Genomic DNA, 22,709 nt, shown 5'->3' on the forward strand with positions numbered 1-22,709 from the left:
GTAACTGAATACTGCAAGTGACTAAAAAAGAGACACTGGGTTCTGATGGAGAGAAGCTGCTGGCAACAGAGCACGCTCTCTCAAAGTTCGTCAAGAAGTCAAGGTGAGAGCCTAAAAGTCCCCTCAATGGATAAGCTAAGTCCTCCCATATCTATGCAGTTTACTGGCAATCTAGCAGATAATTGGATATGCCTCAAACAGTGGGGTGGAGCAAAATTGAATGCCGAAGCTTTCTACATGTAGTTGGTGGAGATGCCTTGGGCATCTATAACAGCTGTCAATTTGATGCAACAGCCTTGACATTGGACTCTCTGATAACAAAGTCTGAGGAATATTGTGTCCCGAGTAAAAACATAAAACATAAATGCTCTTCCTGTGAACAGGGTATTAGTTTTGACCAATGCCAAGCTGAGCTTGTCACACTGAGTAAGCCCTGTGAACTTGGAGATTTGAGAAACTCACTAGTGAGATAAAAAAAATAGTTTGTGGAATCCTAGATAATGAGATCAGAGAAATCTCGCTCTCTGAAGAAGATCTGATGCTAGAAAAGGCTTTGAATATGTATAGGGCAGGGGCGACTGTCACGTTCTCCTTCGGGTGTAACGAAACGCCGAATTTAACGTCCGGATAAACCACAGTTAATAAGAACCAGATCGCAGTAAGATTAACCATTTACTGTTCACTCTTCACATTAACATATGGTGAAAACTGTTGATAAAACAATACAAGATTGATACAGTATTTGTTCCTTCCTTAATATCACATTTCAAGTGTAAATACTTGCAAAGGTGACTATAACTACATTACACTAAGGTGCAGTATACAGGGAGAGTTTACCTGCTCCATTGACTACTTTAAATACACTTCCATGCAAACTATCCGCGACTCTTTAACTAACGAAAGCATAAACATTATCTACCGACGTTACCTCTAACAGGGTCAGCATTAACATCTTAGTTCAATATATCGAGTATCTATTAACTTACAGCGTTGCTCTCACTGTGATTTCTCATGCCTGCAAAACTGCTTGTGCTCAGGTGAGCCTCGTGGAAAGCCCCCACCCTCGCGCTAATTTCAAACCGGTGTTTTCCCACAAGACGCGGCGAAACCGGATGTGACGTCATCGCATGCCGATATATTTTACATGCAATGAATACACTTTAAACACTTCTAATTCTAACTAGAAAATACTATTGAATAAATTACTAAGCGAAAATATTATAAACTAAATAACTGTCGTAAAGACAGCACACTCCCCGCTTGACCTTCGTAAGGTCACAATGAGCAGAGTACAAAACTTAGTCTCTTAATCAGTCATTGGGTAGAAGTAGAATAACTTCTGTAACTGGCCTTTGGTAAATTTTCACATCGCCTTGGTCGGTAGTCTTCAATTCGATCTTCCTGACATGTCCATCCTCGATAGGGAATGTAGCAGTGATTCTGGCCGTTGGCCAGCTGTTGCGAGCGACTTGCTTGTCCCTGAGCAGGACTAAGTCTCCAACTTGAAGATTCCTTCGGGGTTCTGTCCACTTTTGTCTCTGTTGCAACAAAGGTAGATATTTTTGTCTCCAGCGAGGCCAGAACTGATTTGCCAGAGCCTGGACTTGTCTCCATTGCTTTGTGTACAAATCCTTGTCTGAGAAGTCTCCTGGTGGAGGAGGTGCTCCTGCCTTCTGCGTAAGGAGCGTTGATGGCGAAAGTATAAAGGGGTTTTCTGGGTCAGAAGACACAGGTAGGAATGATTGTGCGTTTATAATGGCTGTGACCTCTGCCATTAGGGTGCACAGTACCTCGTGGGCCAATCGGGTGCGTTGCTGTATCTCAGGTTTCCTTTTCCAGGTTTTCAGTAAGGACGTGAACCGTTTGACTGCCTGCTCTTTGTTATCTGGTGAGCGCTGGCGTGGTTCTCTGATTGGCAATGGGGTAACCCCATTATTTGCTTCATCTCTGAAGACCTTGGTGTCTTTGGGTTTTAAAGAAATGGTATCTTGAGCTGATTGTGCAAGTTTGTTTCCGTGCTCGGTTTGAACGAAAACTGACTGACCTAGCGTCTCGTCGGTTACTTTACGCTTGGTAATGTCTTGTTGTGCTTCTTTAGGGTACACCTCAGTGAGGCAGATCTCGGAACAAGAACGGCTTGACTGAGTTTGACCGCAAACTTCTGTACAGTTCGAGCTGACAATTGTTGTCCTGGAGTGAACCTCTCCCTCCCCGCCGTCCTGTTGTGGGGGTGAAGGAGCGTTGTCGGTTCTTTCATTCTTGACTTCATCACGGAGCCGTGAGGGTAAATTTCCTTCCTCGTATGGATGTGATGCAATCGTGACTCTCTGAGGTTCCTCGTAGCTGGGGAAGTTATCGAATACGTATGGAGAGGGGAGACGAGCCTGCCTGTCTATTTGAGATTGTACATAGTCGCTTGTGCGTTCCAGTCTGGTCCTTTCTAAAGTAGATCTTGCTGCGGTCAGATCACGCGACCCTTCAGCTTCTTCTATGTACTTTGCTTCCGCCATGGCAGCGGCTTCTTCTCTTTCTAGCTGCAGCACTTGCAACTCTGTCGATATTTTTGCCATTTCCAACTGGATTTCGGCTTCTCTGGCGGCCTCTTCTCTTTGTCTGGCAGCCTCTTCGGCTTCTCTGGCAGCCTCTTCTCTGGCAGCCTTTTCTTTCTGGATTTCGGCTTCTTTGGTGGCCAGTTTCATTTTCAAAACTGCTTCTTGTCTGGCGTAACGCAGTAGCACCTTGGCGGCTTCTGCCTTTCTGGCGGCCCTTTCGGCTTCTCTGGCAGCCTTTTCTTTCTGGATTTCGGCTTCTCTGGTGGCCAGTTTCATTTTCAAAACTGCTTCTTGTTTGGCGTAATGCAGTCGCACCTTGGCGGCTTCTGCCTTGGCTCTTGCCTGTGTGGACTTTCTTGATGTCGTTCTACTGCCCTTGTCGCTGGGCGCCATCGACTTGATCCCGGATCGAGCTGACATTGCAGCACTTGGAACACCTGATAACGCCTGGGTGGGCTTACTTGATGTCGGTTTACTGCCCTTGTCGCTGGGCGGCGTCGACTTGATGCTGGATTGAGCTGACATTGCAGCACTTGAAACACCTGATAATGCCGCTTTTTCACTGTCACGTTCTCCTTCGGGTGTAACGAAACGCCGAATTTAACGTCCGGATAAACCACAGTTAATAAGAACCAGATCGCAGTAAGATTAACCATTTACTGTTCACTCTTCACATTAACATATGGTGAAAACTGTTGATAAAACAATACAAGATTGATACAGTATTTGTTCCTTCCTTAATATCACATTTCAAGTGTAAATACTTGCAAAGGTGACTATAACTACATTACACTAAGGTGCAGTATACAGGGAGAGTTTACCTGCTCCATTGACTACTTTAAATACACTTCCATGCAAACTATCCGCGACTCTTTAACTAACGAAAGCATAAACATTATCTACCGACGTTACCTCTAACAGGGTCAGCATTAACATCTTAGTTCAATATATCGAGTATCTATTAACTTACAGCGTTGCTCTCACTGTGATTTCTCATGCCTGCAAAACTGCTTGTGCTCAGGTGAGCCTCGTGGAAAGCCCCCACCCTCGCGCTAATTTCAAACCGGTGTTTTCCCACAAGACGCGGCGAAACCGGATGTGACGTCATCGCATGCCGATATATTTTACATGCAATGAATACACTTTAAACACTTCTAATTCTAACTAGAAAATACTATTGAATAAATTACTAAGCGAAAATATTATAAACTAAATAACTGTCGTAAAGACAGCACAGCGACCACATGAGCACAAGCTGTGGAGCTTCACAGAACAGAAACAACAGTGCATGCTGTGAAAACAGAGGGGCCGAGGACAAGGCATTTCTCAAAGCAACAGCACAGCAAAGACTTAGGCTCAATCAGCAGATGCAGCAAATGTGTAAGTAGGTACATTCCAAAGAAGTGCCCTGCTTATGGAAAATCCAGCAACAATAGTGGAAATATGCAAAGTGCTGCAAAGCTGAGGCTACCAAGAGAAAGGTGCTCACAGTTGCTGAGGAAATGGAGGAGGTCTTTGTAGATTCTTTGCAGACTGCTGGTGGTGGTATGACAGGCAGGATTGTTCCAGTGATTATGAATAAAACAGTAATTCCATTTGAGCTTGACACCAGAGCCCAGGTAACTCTGTTATCCATGGATGACTACAAGACTCTCAAAGAGCACAATTTACCAAGTAAAGTTAAAAGTGATCGGCTATACTGGCAAAAATGTTCCAGTAAAAGGGGTCTGTATAGTGATCTTCAAGGACAAGGGACAGTCCCTAAAGGCACAGCTACTGATTGTTGAAAAGGGTATTGGCTTCATCGACCAGAGGTGACCAGAAAACACACAAGAAAGAGTAAGCAAATATCTTTGTGGGGCTTGGATGCTTACCTGATGTAACTCAAGAAACATAACAGCATCCATGAGAGATTCAGAGAGGTTATGCAAGAGCAGCACAAGAACTCCACTTCCCTCAGACTTCTGTACCAGCTAAACAGTATGACAGTCAGGATGCCAATGCTGAACAGAGTGATCATGATGAAATTGTCAGTCGTGCCTCCACATCATGCTGTTTTGGTTCAAAATCTGTCTCTCATTGACCTCGTTAAAGACTGGAAATTAAAAATATCTGCATGATCCTCACTGAAATTGAAGAGGAAAAATGAAAAACGAAGATGGAAAGACCACACACTATAGATTAGAACAACAGAATCAGTTCAACACAGCCAACAGGAGTTGCTACCTATGATATGCACTCAACAGAGGGACATTGGTGAATTGAGGCAGACTCAGTTGGAACTTGTGCACAAACTCACTGATTGCATGGACTTGCTCCAGGACTCTATTATAAGGCATGTAGAATGAATTATGGTCACAGAGAAAGAACAAGAAAAGAGACAAACTGATAGGATCTTGGCAGAAGAATGTGAAAGAAATTAACACAGATCAGCATACTCAAAAGGACACTGGTATTAAAGCAATATGTGATAGCAAGACATCTGTGGAAACAAATAGCATTCCAAAAGGGATTGTTAAGTCACCGTAGAGACAGATTGAGAGTGGATGAGTGAATGGTGGACTGTATTTCCTTATTACATTTTAAGTTAATGATAATATCATTGTTGAAAAGCGTTATTGTTTCTTGCAGGTTTATAGGGACATAGTATTTGTGTTTATTTTCCTTTCAAAGGGGAAGAAGCGTTATTATGTGTGTACATAATAAAGAACTTATGTTCCCAGTGTGCAAGGCAGGTGGTTCACCAGGAAATGGAAGTGATGTTGGTGAAGTGAGAGCACACACTTAAAATGTGGAGCTAGAAGCCATGAATGTTAATAAATGTATTAGCATTTGAAAATGCTTACAAGGTTTGTTTTATAAAGAACAGACATAACAGTGTTCTCTGGTCTTGCTTTGTAGATCCCTGGTCTTAGATTCCCCCACCATAGGAAACATTCTCTCCTCATCCAGTCTCTCAAAGTCTTTCAACATTCGATAGGTCTCAGTCTGATCCCCCATCTTCTGAATTCCAGTGAGTACAGGTCCAGAGCCATCAAACACTCCTTCAATTCCAAATCATTTTCATGAACCTTCCTTTGAAACTTCTTGAATATCTTTTCTTGGAGAAGGAGCCCAAAACCTCTCACTGTACTCAAAGTGAGGCTTCACCAGTGCCTTATAAAGTCTCAACATTACATTCTTGCATTTATATTCTAAGCTTCTCAAAATGAATGCTAATATTGCATTTGCCTTCCTCACCGCCGACTCAACCTGCAAATTAACCTTTTAGGAATCCTGCGTGTGGTCTCACAAGTCCCTTTGAACTTTGGATTTTTAAATTTTCTTTCCACTTATAAAACAGTCTATGCTTTTATTTCTTTTCCCAAAGTGCATGACCCATACACGTCCCAACACTGCATTCCATCTGACACTTACTTGCCCTGTAATTTAAAATACCCATTTTTAGTAATAATTTCAGTCAGAGACTGCTTTCACCACCCTGAGAAAGTATCAGTTGAGAAAACTGAAGTCATCGAATTCACCCACCAGAAAGTCCAGGTCCTCATATTCCAGTTTTCAGCCCCCCTCCCCCTAAACATTTTTGCACCCAGACAGACTGCCCCTTTGCTTTGGTACCCCATTCAGTTTTAAATCAGGTTTCTTACTCATGTCCTCTTCAGCACACACGCCCTCCCATCAACTTCAGAGACATCAACTCTCTTCATTGCTGATGCTGCTTAAATTCTCATTTGTGATTTTATTATTTCAGTATACTACTGTTCCAGTGCTCCATATTTCAACTCCTATAAATCCTGTTGGCTTCATACTATCTCACATCAAATCTAGTTCAGCTGGGTTACGTTATTTCTGTTCATGCAACCTTTATTCATCCATTCTAATTTTAAATTCCTATACTCATTTAAATACTACTTCAATGGCCTTATCCATCTTTATCACGATAACCTGGTTCTCTTTTTTTTTTCCATTCCAGTATCTGTAAATGAAAATTATTTTTAAATCCCTTATGTGTTCTTTCCTGGTTTAGCTCAGAGTATTGGCATATGTATTTTCGAACATAAGGAGATGTCACACATGTTCAAGGCCACAAGAAAACACTTCATTAGAACTAACACAAACGCAGTACAAGAGGAAGAATAAATCTTTATAGCAGTAAGTATTAGCAGTTCAGAAATCAAAATAATGTTTATCATCCTGTAAATGAGCTGATCTGCAGAATGCTTCAATGCAGCCTCTCCCGTCTCTCTCTCTTTCTAAGTCTAAGTCTCTCCAATTCCAACTTGACATCCTCTGAGTCCCTTTGGAGTACTGTTCCCTGCCTTAGCCCCAGTCACCAGCTGTGACCTAGCCCAGGAGAAAACTCTCTCTCCTTGCACCTAGAGGTGCCCCTTTTATACCCTTCCAAGCCCTTTACACTAGTGCTTTTCCATGCACTTGGTACCTGGCCTCTGATCAATGACTTTGCCTTTTTACTGTCTTCAATGTTATGGCTATAGAATTGTACTCCCTTAACTTTCTCAAAACCCTAATGTGAACTGGGTCTCTTGTATTTCTCAAAACAACCTCATTCCAAGCTAACACCATTTTGTCTTACAGACTTATCTTTTAGCATATACCAAGGAAGAATCTCATTTAGCTTTTTCCTTTATCTTCTGAACCTTTCTTTTTCCTGCTTTTGAAAATGACATCATTTAAGCACCAAATGACAAAATCACATCCCTAAGCTCCTCAGAAAAGGACATGGGGAAACAGGAGTAGGAGTAGACCACACATCCTCTCAAACCTGCACCACTATTTAATATATGTAACTCTCACTTCGGCTAGTGGTTTAATATAGGGGGTGACAGCCTCGGCCCGGTCAAACTTAAAGAAATCATTCAGGTGGATGCTGCGCGATGTGTCCCCTGTTACAAATCAGTACGCCAAAATAACAAACAGTACACTATATGTGATTAAACGATTAATCTTTATAATTCTTACTTTGACTATATGGTTAGTAAAGAAAACAAAAAAAAGAGGAGGGGCCCATTCTTATGAAACAGTCTGTTGCGCAATGTTGGAGCTCACTGGTCATCCACCATTGATCTCCTCCAATCGTCACTGACCTTTGGACCCTCGCTCCAAATCCACTCCATCCGGCGGTCTCTGCATTCGTGTCTTCTCTCCTCATCTCTCTCTGGCCAAAGACCTCAAAAATCTCTCTTCCAGACTCACAAGAAAGAACAAGAGTTCTCTCATTGGAAAACCCCGTATTCCAAACCCCATTATCTCTAGTCATAACCCAAGCATTGCTGCTACAGAGAAACCATTACATTATCAGTGAATCCTTAGAGCATGTTGCACAGCAGAGAATCCTTACAGCATGTTGCACAGCAGTGTAGCTACAGCATGTTACATATAGAAAAGTATACAGTCGATGTTTCAGTTTGAGACCCTTCGTCAGGAAGGCCCTGATGAATGGTCTTGGCACAAAACGTTGACTGTACTTTTTTCCATAGATGCTGCCTGTTCTGCTGAGATCCTCCAGCATTTTGTGTGTGTTGCTTGAATTTCCAGCAGCTGCAGATTTTCTCTTGTTTGTGACTGGACCACTGTTTAATATGATCATGGCAGATCTGACCTCAGAAAATTAACACCAGTAAATTATTGCAAGCACTCACTATTTTCCCAAAGTATTCTTACGAAACTCTTGATAGTTTTAAATATATCTGAATTTTACTTTGGCAGAGGGAAAAAAAATCAGTACTTCTGTCTTTCCCCTACAATTCTTTTACTCAAGCCTAAAATTATCTTGGTGAAACAATACTATAGTATATACCATCTGATTTTCCTGTCAGTATCTCTAAACCTGCTATTATACGGAATATTATACTCTGCTTCTCAAATTCAGTTTCTCTAACTTGTTACCTCAGGGCTCCTGGAGTTTCATAACTCTGGTGTAAATATTATGTTCAGTTTTTCAGGCATCATCATCTCCCTTGTTTAAAAGCAAGACTGCAACAATGCCATGGGAAACTATAACCTCTTTTTTTCTTCTGCTTTTCCTCCCTTCTCCACATCCTTTATCCCTAACCAAAATCCCTTCACAGGATAAAAGATGTCTAAACTTGGACTGATGTCATCATTCGCTGACTACCTGCCACTGCATCAGAGTTAATAACTTTCTTAACCCATCGTAGGCACCATTGCCACATAACTGTCAAGGCCATCCACAGCCTTATCAGAGGTGGAGAAAACATCTTGCTGTATCACCCAGATTTCCATTAAAGAATAACAAGAAACATTTTGCTCAAATATTATGTCCACTTCATGAAAAAAGCCAAATTTATCCATTTATTGATGATTTTAACTACCTACTTTCTAACTTTCAGCAACGTAATAATCATGAACTCTTTAGTCTCAGAATTGTTTTATGTGCTTTTAATGCCATTAGAAGTGTGTTATAGATCACCTGAAAGCTGCCTTGGAAGGCTGATTCAAGTATGTGATCTTCATTTGTGAGTTCCACCTGAAGAAGTGAGATTGAAACCTTTTTACTTCCTAAGGGGTTCTGACTTGGTGACCCATTCTCCTCTGTTCTCCCTGTAATATTTCAAGCCCTGACTAACCAAGAGCCTATCAACCTCTGCATTGAATATAATCAATGTCTTGGCATCCACAGCTATTGTGGCAATGAACTCAACAGATTCACCACCCTCTAGCTAAAGAAATTCCTCCTCAGCTCTGTTTTAAATGGATGCCCATCTATTCTGAGAGTGTGCCCTCTAGTCCCAGAATCACCCATGAAAGGAAACATCCTCTCCACATCCGCTGTCTCTAGGCCTTTCAATGTTCTATAGGTTCCAATGAGATCCTCCCCTCATTCTTCTAAACTGCAGTGAGTACAGGCTAAGAGACATCAAACTCTCTTCTTATGTTAACCACTTCATTCCCAGAATCATTCTTTTGAACCTTGTCTAGACCCTCTTCAACGTCAACATATCTTTTACTAGAGAAGCAGCTAAAAACTGCTCACAATACTCCAAGTGCATCTGAGCAATGCCTAATGAAATCTTAGCATCATATCCTTGTTCTTATATTGAAATGAATGTTAACGTTGTATTTGCCTTCCTGACCACCAACTCAACATGCAAGTTAGTCTTTAGGGAATCCTGCACAAGGACTCCCAAGTCCCTTTGCACCTCTGCTTTTTGAATATTCTCCTTGTTTAGAAAGCAGTCTTTGCTTTTCTTCATTTTACCAAAGTGCATGGCATACACCTCCCCCCACTAAATTCCATCGCCACTTCTCTCGTACGGTTCGAGTCCTTCTGCAGACTTCCTACTTCCTCTACCTATCTTTGCATCATCTGCACACTTGGCCACAAAACAATCAATTCCATCATCCAAATTGTTAACATACAGTATAACATTAAAAGAATTGGTTCCAACACCGCCCCTGTGAGACACTAGTCACCGGCAGCCAAAAAGAAAAAGGCTCCTTTATTCCAACTCTTTGCCTCCTGCCTGTCAGCCAAACTTCTATACATGCTAGTATCTTTCCTGTAATACAACTGGCTCTTGTCAAGCAGCTTCATGTGCAGCACCTCATCAAAGGCCTTCTGAAAATCAAAACAAACAACATCCACTGACTCTGCTTTGTCTATCATGCCTGTTATTTCCTCAAAGAATTCTAACAGATTTGTTGTTAAGATTTTCCCTTATAAAATGATGCTGACTTTGGTCAACTTTATCATGCATCACCAAGTACTCCAAAACCTCACCCTTATTAATGGGCTCCAACATAATCTCTGAGGTCAGACTAACTGGCCTATAATTTCCTTTCTTCTGCCTCTCTCTCTTCTTAAAAAGTGGAATGACATTCGCAGAACTATTCCATAATTGATCCATAATCTAGTGATTCTTAGAAGGTCATTACTGGTGTCTCCACAGTCTCTTCAGAACCCTGTAGTGTAGTCCATCTGGTCCAGATGACATTTACCTTCTGACCTTTCAGTTTCCCAAGCACCTTCTGCTTAGTAATAGCAACTACTCTCATTTCTGCCCCCTGACACTCTCAAATTTCTGGCATACCGCTCGTAAGTTCAAAGTTCAAAGTAAAATTTATTACCAGAGTACATATGTCACCACACATAACACTGAGACTTTGTTTCCTACGGGCATACTTAACAAATCTATAGAACAGTAAGTGTAAACCAGATCAATGAACAACAAACTGTGCAAATGCAAATATAAGTAAATGGAAATAAATAATGAGAGCATGGAATATCAAGATAAGAGTTCTTCAAGTGAGACCATTGGTGTGGAAATATCAGAAATAGAATGAGTGTAGTTATCCCCTTTTGTTGAAGAGCCTGATAGTTGAGGGGTTGTAACTGTTCTTGAACCTGTTGGTGTGATTCCTGAGGTTCTTTTACCTTCTACCTGATGACAGCAGCAAAAACAGTGCATGACCTGGGTGTGGGGGGGGGGGGGGGGTCTTTGATTATGGATACTATCTTTCAACAGCAATGTTTCATGTTTCACGTAAGGAGGTATGGGATCCAATGAGACCTTGCTTTGTGGATCTAGAACTGGCTTGCTCACAGAAGGAAAAGGGTGATTATAGATGGTTTGTATTCTGCATGGAGGATGGAGGCCGGTGGTGTTCGGCAGGGATCTGTTCTGGAACCCCTCCACTTTGCGATTTTGAGGAAGTAGAAGGGTGGGTTAGTAAGTTTGCTGATGGTACAAAAGGATATGTAACTATTGAAAGGGTGCAGAGGATGTTGCCTGTTACAAGGATGTTGCCTGGATTGGGGAGCATGCCTTATGAGAATGGTTGAGTGAACTTGGCTTTTTCTCCTTGGAGAGACGGAGAATGAGAGGTGATCTGATAGAGGTGAGTAAGAAGATAAGAGGCATTGATTGTGTGGATAATCAGAGGCTTTTTCCCAGGGCTAAAATGGCTAGCACGAGAGCGCACAGTTTTAAGGTGCTTAGAAGCAGGTACAGAGGAGATGTCAGAGGTAAGCTTTTTATGCAGAGAGTGGTGAGTGTGTGGAATAGGCTGCTGGGGACGATGGTGGAGGTGGATACAATAATGTCTTTTAAGAGACTCCTGGATAGGCACATGGAGCTTGGAAAAATCGAGGGCTATGGGTAATCCTAGGTTATTTATAATGTAAGTACATGTTTGGCACAGCATTGTGGGCCAGAGGGCCCGTATTGTGCTGTAGGTTTTCTATGTTTCTATGCTGCTAAAAGTTGGGAGTGTTGTGAATAGTCCAGAGCACTGCCAGAGGTTACAGCGGGACATCGATAGGATGCAGAACCCTGCTGAGAAGTGGCAGATGAGTGTGAAGTGATTCATTTCAGTAGATCAAATTTGAAGACAGAATATAATATTAATGGTAAGACACCTGGCAATGTGGAGGTTCAGCGAGATGTTGGGGTCCGTGTCAATAGCTGATAGGCTTTACCCATGATGTACTGGGTCTAATTCACCAGCTTTTATAGGATTTTCCCTTCAGAGGCATTGACGTTCCCATGCTAGATTGTAATGCAGCCAATCTGTACACTTTCCACCATTCATCTCTGGAACTTTGTCATGGATTTTGATTGCATACTGAATTTCCACAGACTTCCCCAGTGAAGACTGATGCAAAATACTTATTAAGTTCATCCAGCATTCTTTGTCTCCCATTACCATCTCTCCAGTATCATTTCCACTCTTTGCTTCTACGCTGACTTTAACTTCCCTTGTCAGCCTCATTATCCCTTTAGAATACTTCTTCATCTTCGGGATATATCTTTCCTGCACCTTCTGAATTGCCCCCAGAAGCTCCGGCCATTGCTCTACTGCTGCCATCTCTGCTAGTATACCCTCCCAATCAACTTTGGCCAGCTCCTCTCTCATGCCTCTGTAATTCCCTTTACTCCACTGTAATACTGAAACATGTGACATTATCTTCTCCCTCTCAAACCACACTGTGAATTCTGTCATATTATGATGACTGCCTTACAAGGCTACTTTGCCTGAAACTCCCTAACCAAATCTGGTTCATTACACAACACCCATTCTAGAATTGCCTTTCCTCAGAGGGCTCAACCGGAAGTTGCTCAAAATAGCCATCTCACTGACATCCCTCTCTTGGGATCCAGCACAGACCTGATCTTTCCAGTCTTTCTGCATACTGAAACCCCCCATGACTAGCGTAACATTGCCTTTATTACATGCTTTTCTATTTCTCGTTGAAATTTATATCGCACATACTGGCTACCGTTCAGGGGCCTTTATATAACTTTCATCAGGGTATTTTTACCCATGCAGTTTCTTAGCTCTACACACAAAAATTCTAAATCTTCTGATTCCCTTTTTGAAGGAGTTGATTTCATTTTTTACCAACAGAGCCACCACACACCCTCTACCTACCTGCCTGCCCTTTTGATACAAAGTGTGTCTTTGGATATTGAGCTCCCCCAGCTACGATCGTATCTTAGCCACGACTCAGTGATACCCACCAAGTCATACCTGCCAACCTCTAACTCAGCTACAAGATCTGTCTTATTCTGTATATTGCATTCAAATATAACACCTTTAGTCCTATATTCATCACTCTTTTTGATTCCCCCTCCCCATTACACTTCAATTCATCACACTGAATGTAACCCGTCCTTCCTGAGAGTCTCACTACACACTGCATCTTCTTCTATACCGGCTGCCCTCTCAGTCTGCTTCCCACCCCACTGCCAAATTAGCTTAAACCCTCCCCAACAACTCTAGTAAACCTGCCCGCAAAGATACCGCGTTTAGGTGTAACCCATCACATTTTCCCCAGATGAGATCCCATTGATCCAGAAAACCCCAAGGAGAAGGAGAAGTATTTTTGAGGCAGAGTTAGAGAGATAGTCAAAAACAATGGCTGTGAAAGGTGACTGTAGGTGGATGGGGTGTGGAGTTAGGGTGAAAATCAGATTAGCCATTAAATTATTAAAAGGTGGAGCAGGCTTGGGGGACTAAGTGGCTCCTAATTAATCTATTTTTATGTTTGTATCTTGCCCCATATGGTGTTTATCTACTAATCCTTCACCAGTTCTTCTGGCATTCAGCCTTGTAGCTATGACCTGTGGAAGAACATAAGAAATAGAAGCAGGAGTAAGCCATCTGAACCGTCAGACCTCTCTGCCATTCAATAAGATCATAGTTCATCTGACTCATGGACTCATCTCTACCTACCTTCTTTTTCCCCATAATGGAAAACACTGACAGAATTGTAATGCTCCTTAATAAATCAATGATGGCTGATTAATCCCGGGTGCTCAGAGGTTCCTGAACAAGCTAATGAAGATCAGTACATGAAGGAAGTGTATTATTTGAGGCAACAGTCTCAGAGCCTCTCTCACTTTCCGGCTAGGAGTTACCAGAGATGTCACTGAAGAATGTAATACTAGGAGAGCTATCTAAGTTGCTTACACTTTGATCAAACCGTCAACACCTCCAAATGCTGTGTCCACTCCATAAGCTCCTGGCAGCAGTAGGGAAAGGAGATGATGTTTTCTGACCATATGTACAGAATTTGGGGGACTTCTGGGTAGAAAACTGTTAGGTATTTTGGGACTGACTCAGAGTCTTCTCAGCTGAGAGTTAACATGAAACTGGTCTGCAAAAGACTCAGTGACCATATGTTTGAGGTTTCAGGAGCTCTTTGAACAATGAGGACAAAGGTTGTACTTTGAGTGTTTACCCTTTAATTAGTATGGTTTCAGGGGAAGCAAGCTTAATAGAACGTGGTAGTGTCATATGTAAATGAAAACCCAATGAGAAAGACAAGAGTCAGGAAGGCACAGAGTCTGCAATACAACATAAGATAGGTAACAAAGGGAAAAGTCAGCTCGGGGCAGTATAATGTGGGACCAAGTGAATTTATTTATCAGCAAGAAGAATGGCAAAACAAGATTTTCTTCAAATGGACAGATAGTACTGACTGCTGTGATAGAGATAGTAGATTCAGTGTTGCAAACAATGAGTTTGGCCCTATTGTCACATAATGTCCGGTCAGCTGGATGTTGCCACATTACTTGTCTTTCACGGAAAATTTCTTCCCGATCATCACCGCTAACCACAAGTCCATCAGGCGGTGATCAGCAAGGAATGTCCTGCAGACTCTGCAGGAGAAGGACAATTGACACAGCGGTGTGGTTCTTTGAGCAGTCTGTCCAGACCATCTGGTAGAATGCCTCATTGCCAGATCTCACCAACAGGCACCAAGAACTTCTCTGGCTGGGCTGAGAGGGGTCCTCCTAGTCAGATCCTTCCTGCATGATCAGACCACACTTCCCATGGGATGACACAGTTACTCACCTCCTTGCAGATGGTTGGTTTGCAAAGCGGGTATGGAGTCAAATGCAAGACCTGCGTTCTGGTTCATCCCTAGCAGCTTTGTGTCAGAGGATTCTTTGATTTACGATCTGTTCCCATGATACACACACAGATGGACATCATGTGTTGCTGGTAGATAATAAACTCCGTGAAAGACACCCTTCGGTCTGCCAGTGCATCAGGATGTCCATAGAGGAATGCTGCTAGCTGGGGCACATTCCAGACTTCAGGAGTACACGCTGAGGAACATACTGAATGTTAGTGGAGCCACCGCAAGTGCTCGGTGGGGAAAGACAACATTATAGGGGTTCTTCCACAGTTGATATAGAGGGGCTGGGTTGGGTGAGGAAGCCCCTCAATTTTTGTAGAAGTGTACCACTCCAGGGAGTCATTTGATTGGCAACAGCACTATTGGCTTTAAGAAATGTAATAGAATACTACTTAACGTGAGCATGAAAAAGGCACTGCATAGTTTATCCTTTATTTATTATGAATAAAGTTTGTTTCACTATAAAATTTTTTTAAAATATGGAAGGACCTTATTGTCCTTGCACATAAAATAGATAGGTCCAATAAATACGTAGAGAACAAAGGGAACTTCCCAGTGACCAAACGTTTTAATTCCGATCCCCATTTCTATTCCGACACGTTAATCTATGGCCTCCTCTTGTGCTACTCAGGGCGGAAGAGCAACACCTTATATTCCTCCTGTGTAGCCTCCAACCTGATGGCATGAATGTCAATTTCCCCTTCCAGTAAAAAATAATTTCCCTCCTTCTCCCCTCTTCTTCTATTGCAAAGGGAATAGATTATTTAGAAGGGAACTCTTCTTGTAACTATCCAAGTCTTTGTTAAGAACTAAGAACACAACTGCGGTACCTCATAGAGTCTAGGTCTTCTCACTTAAAATGGGAACCACTTGCACTGTGCCAGAGACAGATAATTTTTCAGATGAATAAATTTCTTGTGATGAAAGAACAGTTTGGCTCTCTGTTCATTGGCATTTAAAAGAATAAGAAGTGGCCAATGTAAACATTTAAAAATCTGAGGAGACAGGGAAACGAGTAAATAGGTAAATAAGGAGGGAACCTGAGAGAAAACTTTCAATCATGTGGAACCTAGGATCAAGGGTTTCCTATTTAAAATGGAGATGAGGAAGATTTCTTCTCTCTGAGAGTCATGTACCTCTGAAATTCTGTAACTTAGAGGTGAGTTGCTAACCCATTAGATGTATTGAAGGCATCGACAGGCAGTTGTTGGATGACTCAGGGATGGGGAACCTGTGGTTAAGTGAAACTGAGGCCAAGGTCAACATAGCTTTAGTCTGCAGCTCCAATTAATGATGTCATTATGCTCTGAGCAATAGGCAAATAATGAACATCGGTTTACGGATATCAGCAGGAACCAAAGGTTAAATTACTGCCTACTATTCACTTCACAGAATATTTTACTTTGTGTTCAATATAAAATGTCATAAGTTTATTATACTTAACTAATCCCTCTTTTATCCCTATCTTATTCATCGAAGTGGGATTGTTTGCACTAGCTCAAATATGAATGAATATGGAGGGATCTCTGTATTTACTCACCATGAGTTTACAGTATTGTGGGGGTTAAAGCTAAGGCTGACATTTCATTGATCAAACTGACAGACAAATAGCCAATATTTAATAACAGCAGAATTACTTTGTCATGCATTTTCATAGAAGATTATGATAAAGACAATATTTTTATAGCACTAAAGAGGAACTATAAAGGGAGTGGGAGCCTAGTAAATGGTATAGTAATTTTACAGTTTATTTTACAATTGCTTAAATTTGCATGTTGCAGCCCATGGGTGCCATACTAAAAATGAGATTATGCAAATATTTTAATGGTAAAACTTCACATGTTTGTACACTCAGACAGCACAGCACTTGGAGGAGGAGCCCATTAAAGCTCAAATGGTGCGATTAATCCAGACTGCATTTGGATTGTGACTGGTGTGCTTGCTGGATTTTAGTGGAATGCTTTTTGCTTTGAATTATTGCAATGCGATGCTATTCAAAATACTGGTCTATCTTGAAAGTGTGGAGGCAAGGGGAAATACCAGTTTCATACTGGCTATGATATACAATCCACTATAACCTACCTTCTAACTGTCATTTCAAGTTGAACGTCACTACTGCGCAACTTACTGTAGGTTGTGTTCTTGCTGCTATCATCTAGTCGAGTCTAGTCACTAAATAAATAAAGGATTTTATAATTCTAAACAAAGTGTATTAGCAAAAGACAACACATTCTATTACCTCTTCCCAAGCCTCGTATTCAGCCCAGTTGTGTCTAGCTAGAAGATATCTTAAAGATAACTGTTGTACATTGATTTATAGAAAATGTCCCTAAAGAGCCACCTCTTATTCTCCCTGTACCCATTTCAATTCACCTTCCCCATTAATGTTTGGAGACGAACTAGTAATTAGAGGAAAGTATGGGGTGGGGTGGAACTTGTCAGAGGTAAGCTTTTTGTACACAGAGTCTGATGGGTGTGTAGAATGCGCTGCCAGGTGGATTGGTAGAGGCAGATACATTAGGAGCTTTTATGAGATTCTTAGGCACATGGATGATAGAAAAATGGAAGGTTATATAGAAGGGAAGGGTTAGATTGATCTTAGAGTAATTTAATAGGTTGGCACAACATTGTGGGCTGAAGGGCCTGCACTGCGCTATAATGAACATGTTCACTACTTCTTTCTGTATTTCTTCACTTACCAACTTCAACTGTCCCCAGCACAGCATACCAGTTATGTTAGAACATCCACTGGCGAGTAAAACAGTCTTCTTTTTGATATGTGTTCTGAAAAGAAAGAAATGTTGCTGCTGCAAGCTACTGTCTCTCCGAGTTTGCTTGGCATCCTGGTACTCGCAGTCTTTCATGAGGTAGGAGCAGCTTTTTCATTTCTCATAGCTCATCAGATTCTCAAGCCATTAAGCCGTTAGGTACTTACAACAGCAAAATAAGTTCTCTATGGAATTGAAGTAACTGGAATGAGGTAGAAAGAGAGAAAGCTAATTTTCTCAGTTGCTGTAGAAAGTGTGTTTTTAGGGATATTGTAATTCCAAGTAACGTGTGTTATCAGCAAGCATGACTGTTAACATATAGGACATGGTTAGAAAAATCCCAGAACCTCATAGTAAAGGCAGGATTTAATCTTCCATCATTATAAAGCAATGTTGTTATTATTTGTATGTTTACCACAGTCTCTTTATTTCCTGAAACTCTTTCTGTACTTATTTTAGTAACGTAAGATCCAAATATGCAAATTGTGATGTATGATTCATGAATGTGGCTGTCAGTATGTTGTTACTGGAAATAAAGTTGCCAAAATTAGCCACAGCTTGTGATCTCAAAGTGAAATGAACTCTTCCTAAAATAGCACTGTTTTCAGTATCATCTCCCTCACTCTCTTAAGGGTTAAAAACGTCTGTACCCACCAGATCTGAATAATAAAGTGCTATGCATATGATGCTTTGATTAACGGTGATGTGAAAATGAAGCACAAGTCAATTGCTTAGTGTTTCTATCATGGCTTATTGCCACAACCTTGGTTAACATTTCACAAGATGCTTGCAATCCCTCTCTAATGCTGTCTTCACTGTACCCGTTCAGATCCCATTTCAGTATGTTTCAGAAAGGGAACTAATTCTGTTCTGCAATAAATCCCTGTGATGTAGAAGCAATTTTTTTATGATGCTACTTTGAGAGATTTAAATAGCATTTTATGCATAGTGTCAGTAGAATTGCTGTTTACAATGTATTTCCACAGCTCCAAATCTTGGCAAGCTCTGTGAACATATGCTAATAACAAGACTGCTATCCCCCATGTGAAGCATCCTGAAATCATGCAGCTTATGAATGTTGAGATGTTACACTTTTACAAAAACTAAGCTGAGAAACTGGTCTCACCATAGAGCCAATCTTGTAATAAGGCAATGAATAATGTCATAACTGCAATTGCATAGTAAAATGACTGATAAACTAACAAATCTCCAGGCTTTCAAAGTGGAAATGCCAGTCTATGTAACATAACATTGGGGTAGAAATATTGTCTCTGGTATACTTTTTTTGGGTTTCAATGCCCTACATTACAAGAATATCCGAATAACATAGAACAGTACAGCACTCTTCAGGCTCTTTGACACACGATGGTGTGCCGACTGAGTGATCTGTCACCTGACCAGGTTCAATGCCGTGCAGAAGATCCAGTATGGCCTCTCCTCCAGTTCGCTTGTCCACATATTGTGTCAGGAATCTTTCCTGTACACACCTAACAAATTCTGTGCCATCTAAACCTTTTGCACTGAGGAAGTGCTGATCAATATTAAATAAGTTGAAGTCACCCTTGACAATGATTCTATTATTTTTGCCTCTTTCCAAAATCTGCCTCCTGATTTGGTTCTCAGTATCTCTGTTGCTACTGGAGGGCCTATAGAGTGATTTCCCCTTTCCTGTTTCTGATTTCTACTCCCACAGACAATCCTTCCATGACATCCTTCCTTCTGCAGCTATTTCTATCCCTGAAAAACTCTGCCTCTCCCCCTCCTCTTTTACCTCCCTTTTTTACCTTTTGAAGCACCTATACCCCAAAACATCTAACAGCCATTCTTGCCCTTCTAACGGCCGAGTCTCTGTAATGGTCACAACATCATTGCTCCAAATACTCATCCACACTCTAAGTCCTTCACTTTTGATACTGCCTGCATCAAAGTAAACACATTTCAAACTATTCAATCAACCTCCAATCTAAACTGAGTAAGTTATACTTCAGACTCCCTTGGTTTTAGAGGAGGAAAGTATTTATCATTAAGGGAACTAAATTTAAATTCCTTCTCTGAAGATGGGATTCATGAATGAGGCTAGTAGTGGATTATGTAGTTGTAGCCAATCATAGGCCATCATACTCCTGTTACGAATGTGCCACAACTCTGAGGGGCCGAAGGGTGCAAAGTCGCCCCCTCCTTCTTGAGAATCGCAAGATCGCTATTAATTCGGGTTCTGGGACCCAGGAAATGAGAGAGGTACACATCATGGCAATAATGAGAGAGAGTGAGATGCCGGATCACAGCCCCGGCAGTTGCCATAGACAACGCAGACTACACAAGGTAGGGGGAATGCCTCCTAACAAAAGTGGGATGGAACCATTGATTACTGCCATTATCTCTTGGAGACAGAAATCTGTATTGAGTACTGTACTATTCATTGAAGCCCTCAGGGGATGACCAGAGTGGGCTGGTTGAGGGATTGCATCATCCCAACCTGATTGACATCTGAGACCCCGTGAGTGAGGATAAAAGAGGGTCTGGGGAACAACCCCTTTAGACGCACCAGGAGAAACGTATGAGACCGGTGGGGGCTTGTGTGTGTGTCCATCCTTGCCTGGATGAGAAGTCCTCCACGGAACGGCCTCGCTAAAGGACGAATACGGATCAAGATCAGATAAAGGAAAGCCGGCAAGTTTCTTTTCTCAAAATCTCTCTCTCTCTCCAACAATTGCAAAACCCAACGGTCCCCAAAGAATGAAGCCTGAATGAACTCAGTGACTTTTATATTTCCATCGGACAATTCATTATCCCCTAGACAACGATAGAGCTATTTCTTATTGATTATTATTATACCCGCACTTTTAGATTTAGTATTGACAATGTATATTATCTGTATGTTTGCATTGATATTATTTTTGTGTCTTTTTACTAATAAATACTGTTAAAAATAGTATCATCAGACTTCAATGGACGTCCCTATCTTTGCTGGTAAGTGACCCAGTTATGGGGTTCGTAACACTCCCTTGTGGAATATAGAGAAGACATGTTCCCACGGTGTACAATCCTCAAGGTTTGTCACCATCTCCACACTCACTATCCTATCCCAACAACAACTGTCCCAATCCTTTCCAGGGAATTGAATTCGATGTCAAGTATCCAAGCTCCTTGTGAAAATGGATGTCCACTGCAAGTGAGCATGTCAATGGAGATGGAAGATCAAATGTAGATTGACAGCTGGGCTCTCCAGGTGGACTGTGGACAGTAGTATCTTTTAGTTTGAGAATTTATTGCCATAGTTAGGTGGAGATTAATCTTTAATCCTCTTCCTTTTACCTCCTACGTCTCAATGACTATCGAACAGTGGCGCTTAGATCCACAGTGATGAAGTGTTCTGAAACTCTGGTGTTGAAGCATATCAACCTGAGTGGCAAATTGGATCCAGTCCAATTCATCCACCGAAGCAACAGGTAAAATGCTCTATCGATAACAGCTCTGCATTTAATACCATCATTTTCTCAAAACTAATCAGCAAACTCCGAGACCTGGGCCTGAATACCCACTTGAGCAATTGGATTTCCTTACTTGTAGACCTCAGTCAGTTCGGATTGGCAAAACATCTCCTCCACAATCTCCACCAGCACAGGAGCAGCACAAGGACATGTGCTTAGCCCCCTCTCTACTCACTTTGCACCTATGACTGTATGTCTAAGTAAAGATCCAACACCATATAAGTTTGCTGATGTGGGTTGTATCAAAGGTGGTGATGATACAGCATACAAGAGGGAGAATGAAAATTTGGCTGAGTGGTGTTATAACAACAACCTCTCACTCAATGTCAATAAGACCAAGAAACTGATTGTAATCTTCAGGAAAGAGAAACCAGAGGTTCATGAGGGGTCATCATCAGAGGATCAGAGTTGGAGAGGGTTAGTAACTTTAAATTCCTGAGTGTCACTATCTCAGAGGACCTGTCATGGATCCATTATATAAATATATAGTTGCGAAGAAACACAACAGTGCCTCTAATTCCTCAGGAGTCTGCGGAGATTCAGCATGACATCAAAAACCTTGGCAAACTTCTATAGATGTGTTGTGGAAAGTGTGCTGCATTATGGCCTGGTTCGGGAACACCAATGCCTTTGAGCAGAAAATCCTACAAAAAGTAGTGGATTTGGCCCAGTACATCACAGGTAAAGCCCTTCTAACCATTGAGCATATCTACATGAAATGTTGTCATAGAAAAGCAGCATCCATCGTCAAAGCTCCTCACTGCCCAGACCGTGCTCTTTTCACACTGCAGCCATCAGGTAGAAAGTACCTCAGGACTTGCACCACCAGGTTCAAGAAGAGTTACTACCCTTCAATCATCAGACTCTTGAACAAAAGGGGATAACTATACTCATTATACTTCTGGCACCCCACAACCAATAGCCTCACATTAAGGACTCTTTATCTCGTTATTTCATGCTTGTTATTTATTGCTATTTATTTATATTTGCATTTTGACAGTTTGTTGTTCATTTATCCTGTTTACAGTTACTGTCCTATAGATTTGCTGAGGTATGCCCAGAGAAAAAGAATCTCAGGGTTGTATGTGGTGACATGCTTGTACTCTGATAATAATTTTTAATTTGAATGTTGAAGTTTAAATTATCCAGTTTTTATGAGAGTTCAATCCTAAGGCATGAATAGCTGTTGAGCTCCATTCCATTGACTCCATGTGCTGCTGGTCTTTGGTTGCCGCAGAATGGTTATTTACACCGTCCATATGTGTTCTCAGTTATATTGTTCCCAGCATTTGCCGACAAATACTAATTAGGAAGGGGGGGGGGGCCTGGATGTTTTTCTTTTGCTCTCCATTATCACTAGCTCAAACACAGAGAGACCTGTTATACAACTGCGATGGAGGCTCTGGATCCAATCAGATAGCTGAGGGAGGACCACAAACTTCTGGTCTGCTGCGCTAAAGTAAGGAACCATTCTGCATAACATTTTGGG

The 22,709-nt window shown here is 41.6% G+C and overlaps 1 protein-coding gene across 2 annotated transcripts in view; it reads right to left on the minus strand.

Annotated features, from left to right (window-relative positions):
- Positions 1-646: 646 nt before the first annotated feature.
- LOC132392231 (plectin-like) overlaps positions 647-22,709 on the minus strand; it is a 223,176-nt gene continuing 201,113 nt past the window's right edge. Inside the window, exons 1-2 of one of the 2 annotated variants that reach the window (XM_059966068.1) lie at positions 3,523-3,776; positions 647-3,244 (exon numbers count right to left, since the gene is read on the minus strand). In XM_059966068.1, the coding sequence (XP_059822051.1) occupies positions 1,311-3,077 (1,767 nt within the window). In that variant the 5' untranslated portion in view covers positions 3,078-3,244; positions 3,523-3,776 and the 3' untranslated portion in view covers positions 647-1,310. Of the gene's footprint in view, positions 3,245-3,522; positions 3,777-22,709 lie in introns of those variants that run through there. The other variant, XM_059966069.1, reaches the window with a different exon arrangement.

This window comes from Hypanus sabinus, chromosome 4 (genome assembly GCF_030144855.1).
Source record: "Hypanus sabinus isolate sHypSab1 chromosome 4, sHypSab1.hap1, whole genome shotgun sequence".
NCBI classification, from domain to species: domain Eukaryota; kingdom Metazoa; phylum Chordata; class Chondrichthyes; order Myliobatiformes; family Dasyatidae; genus Hypanus; species Hypanus sabinus.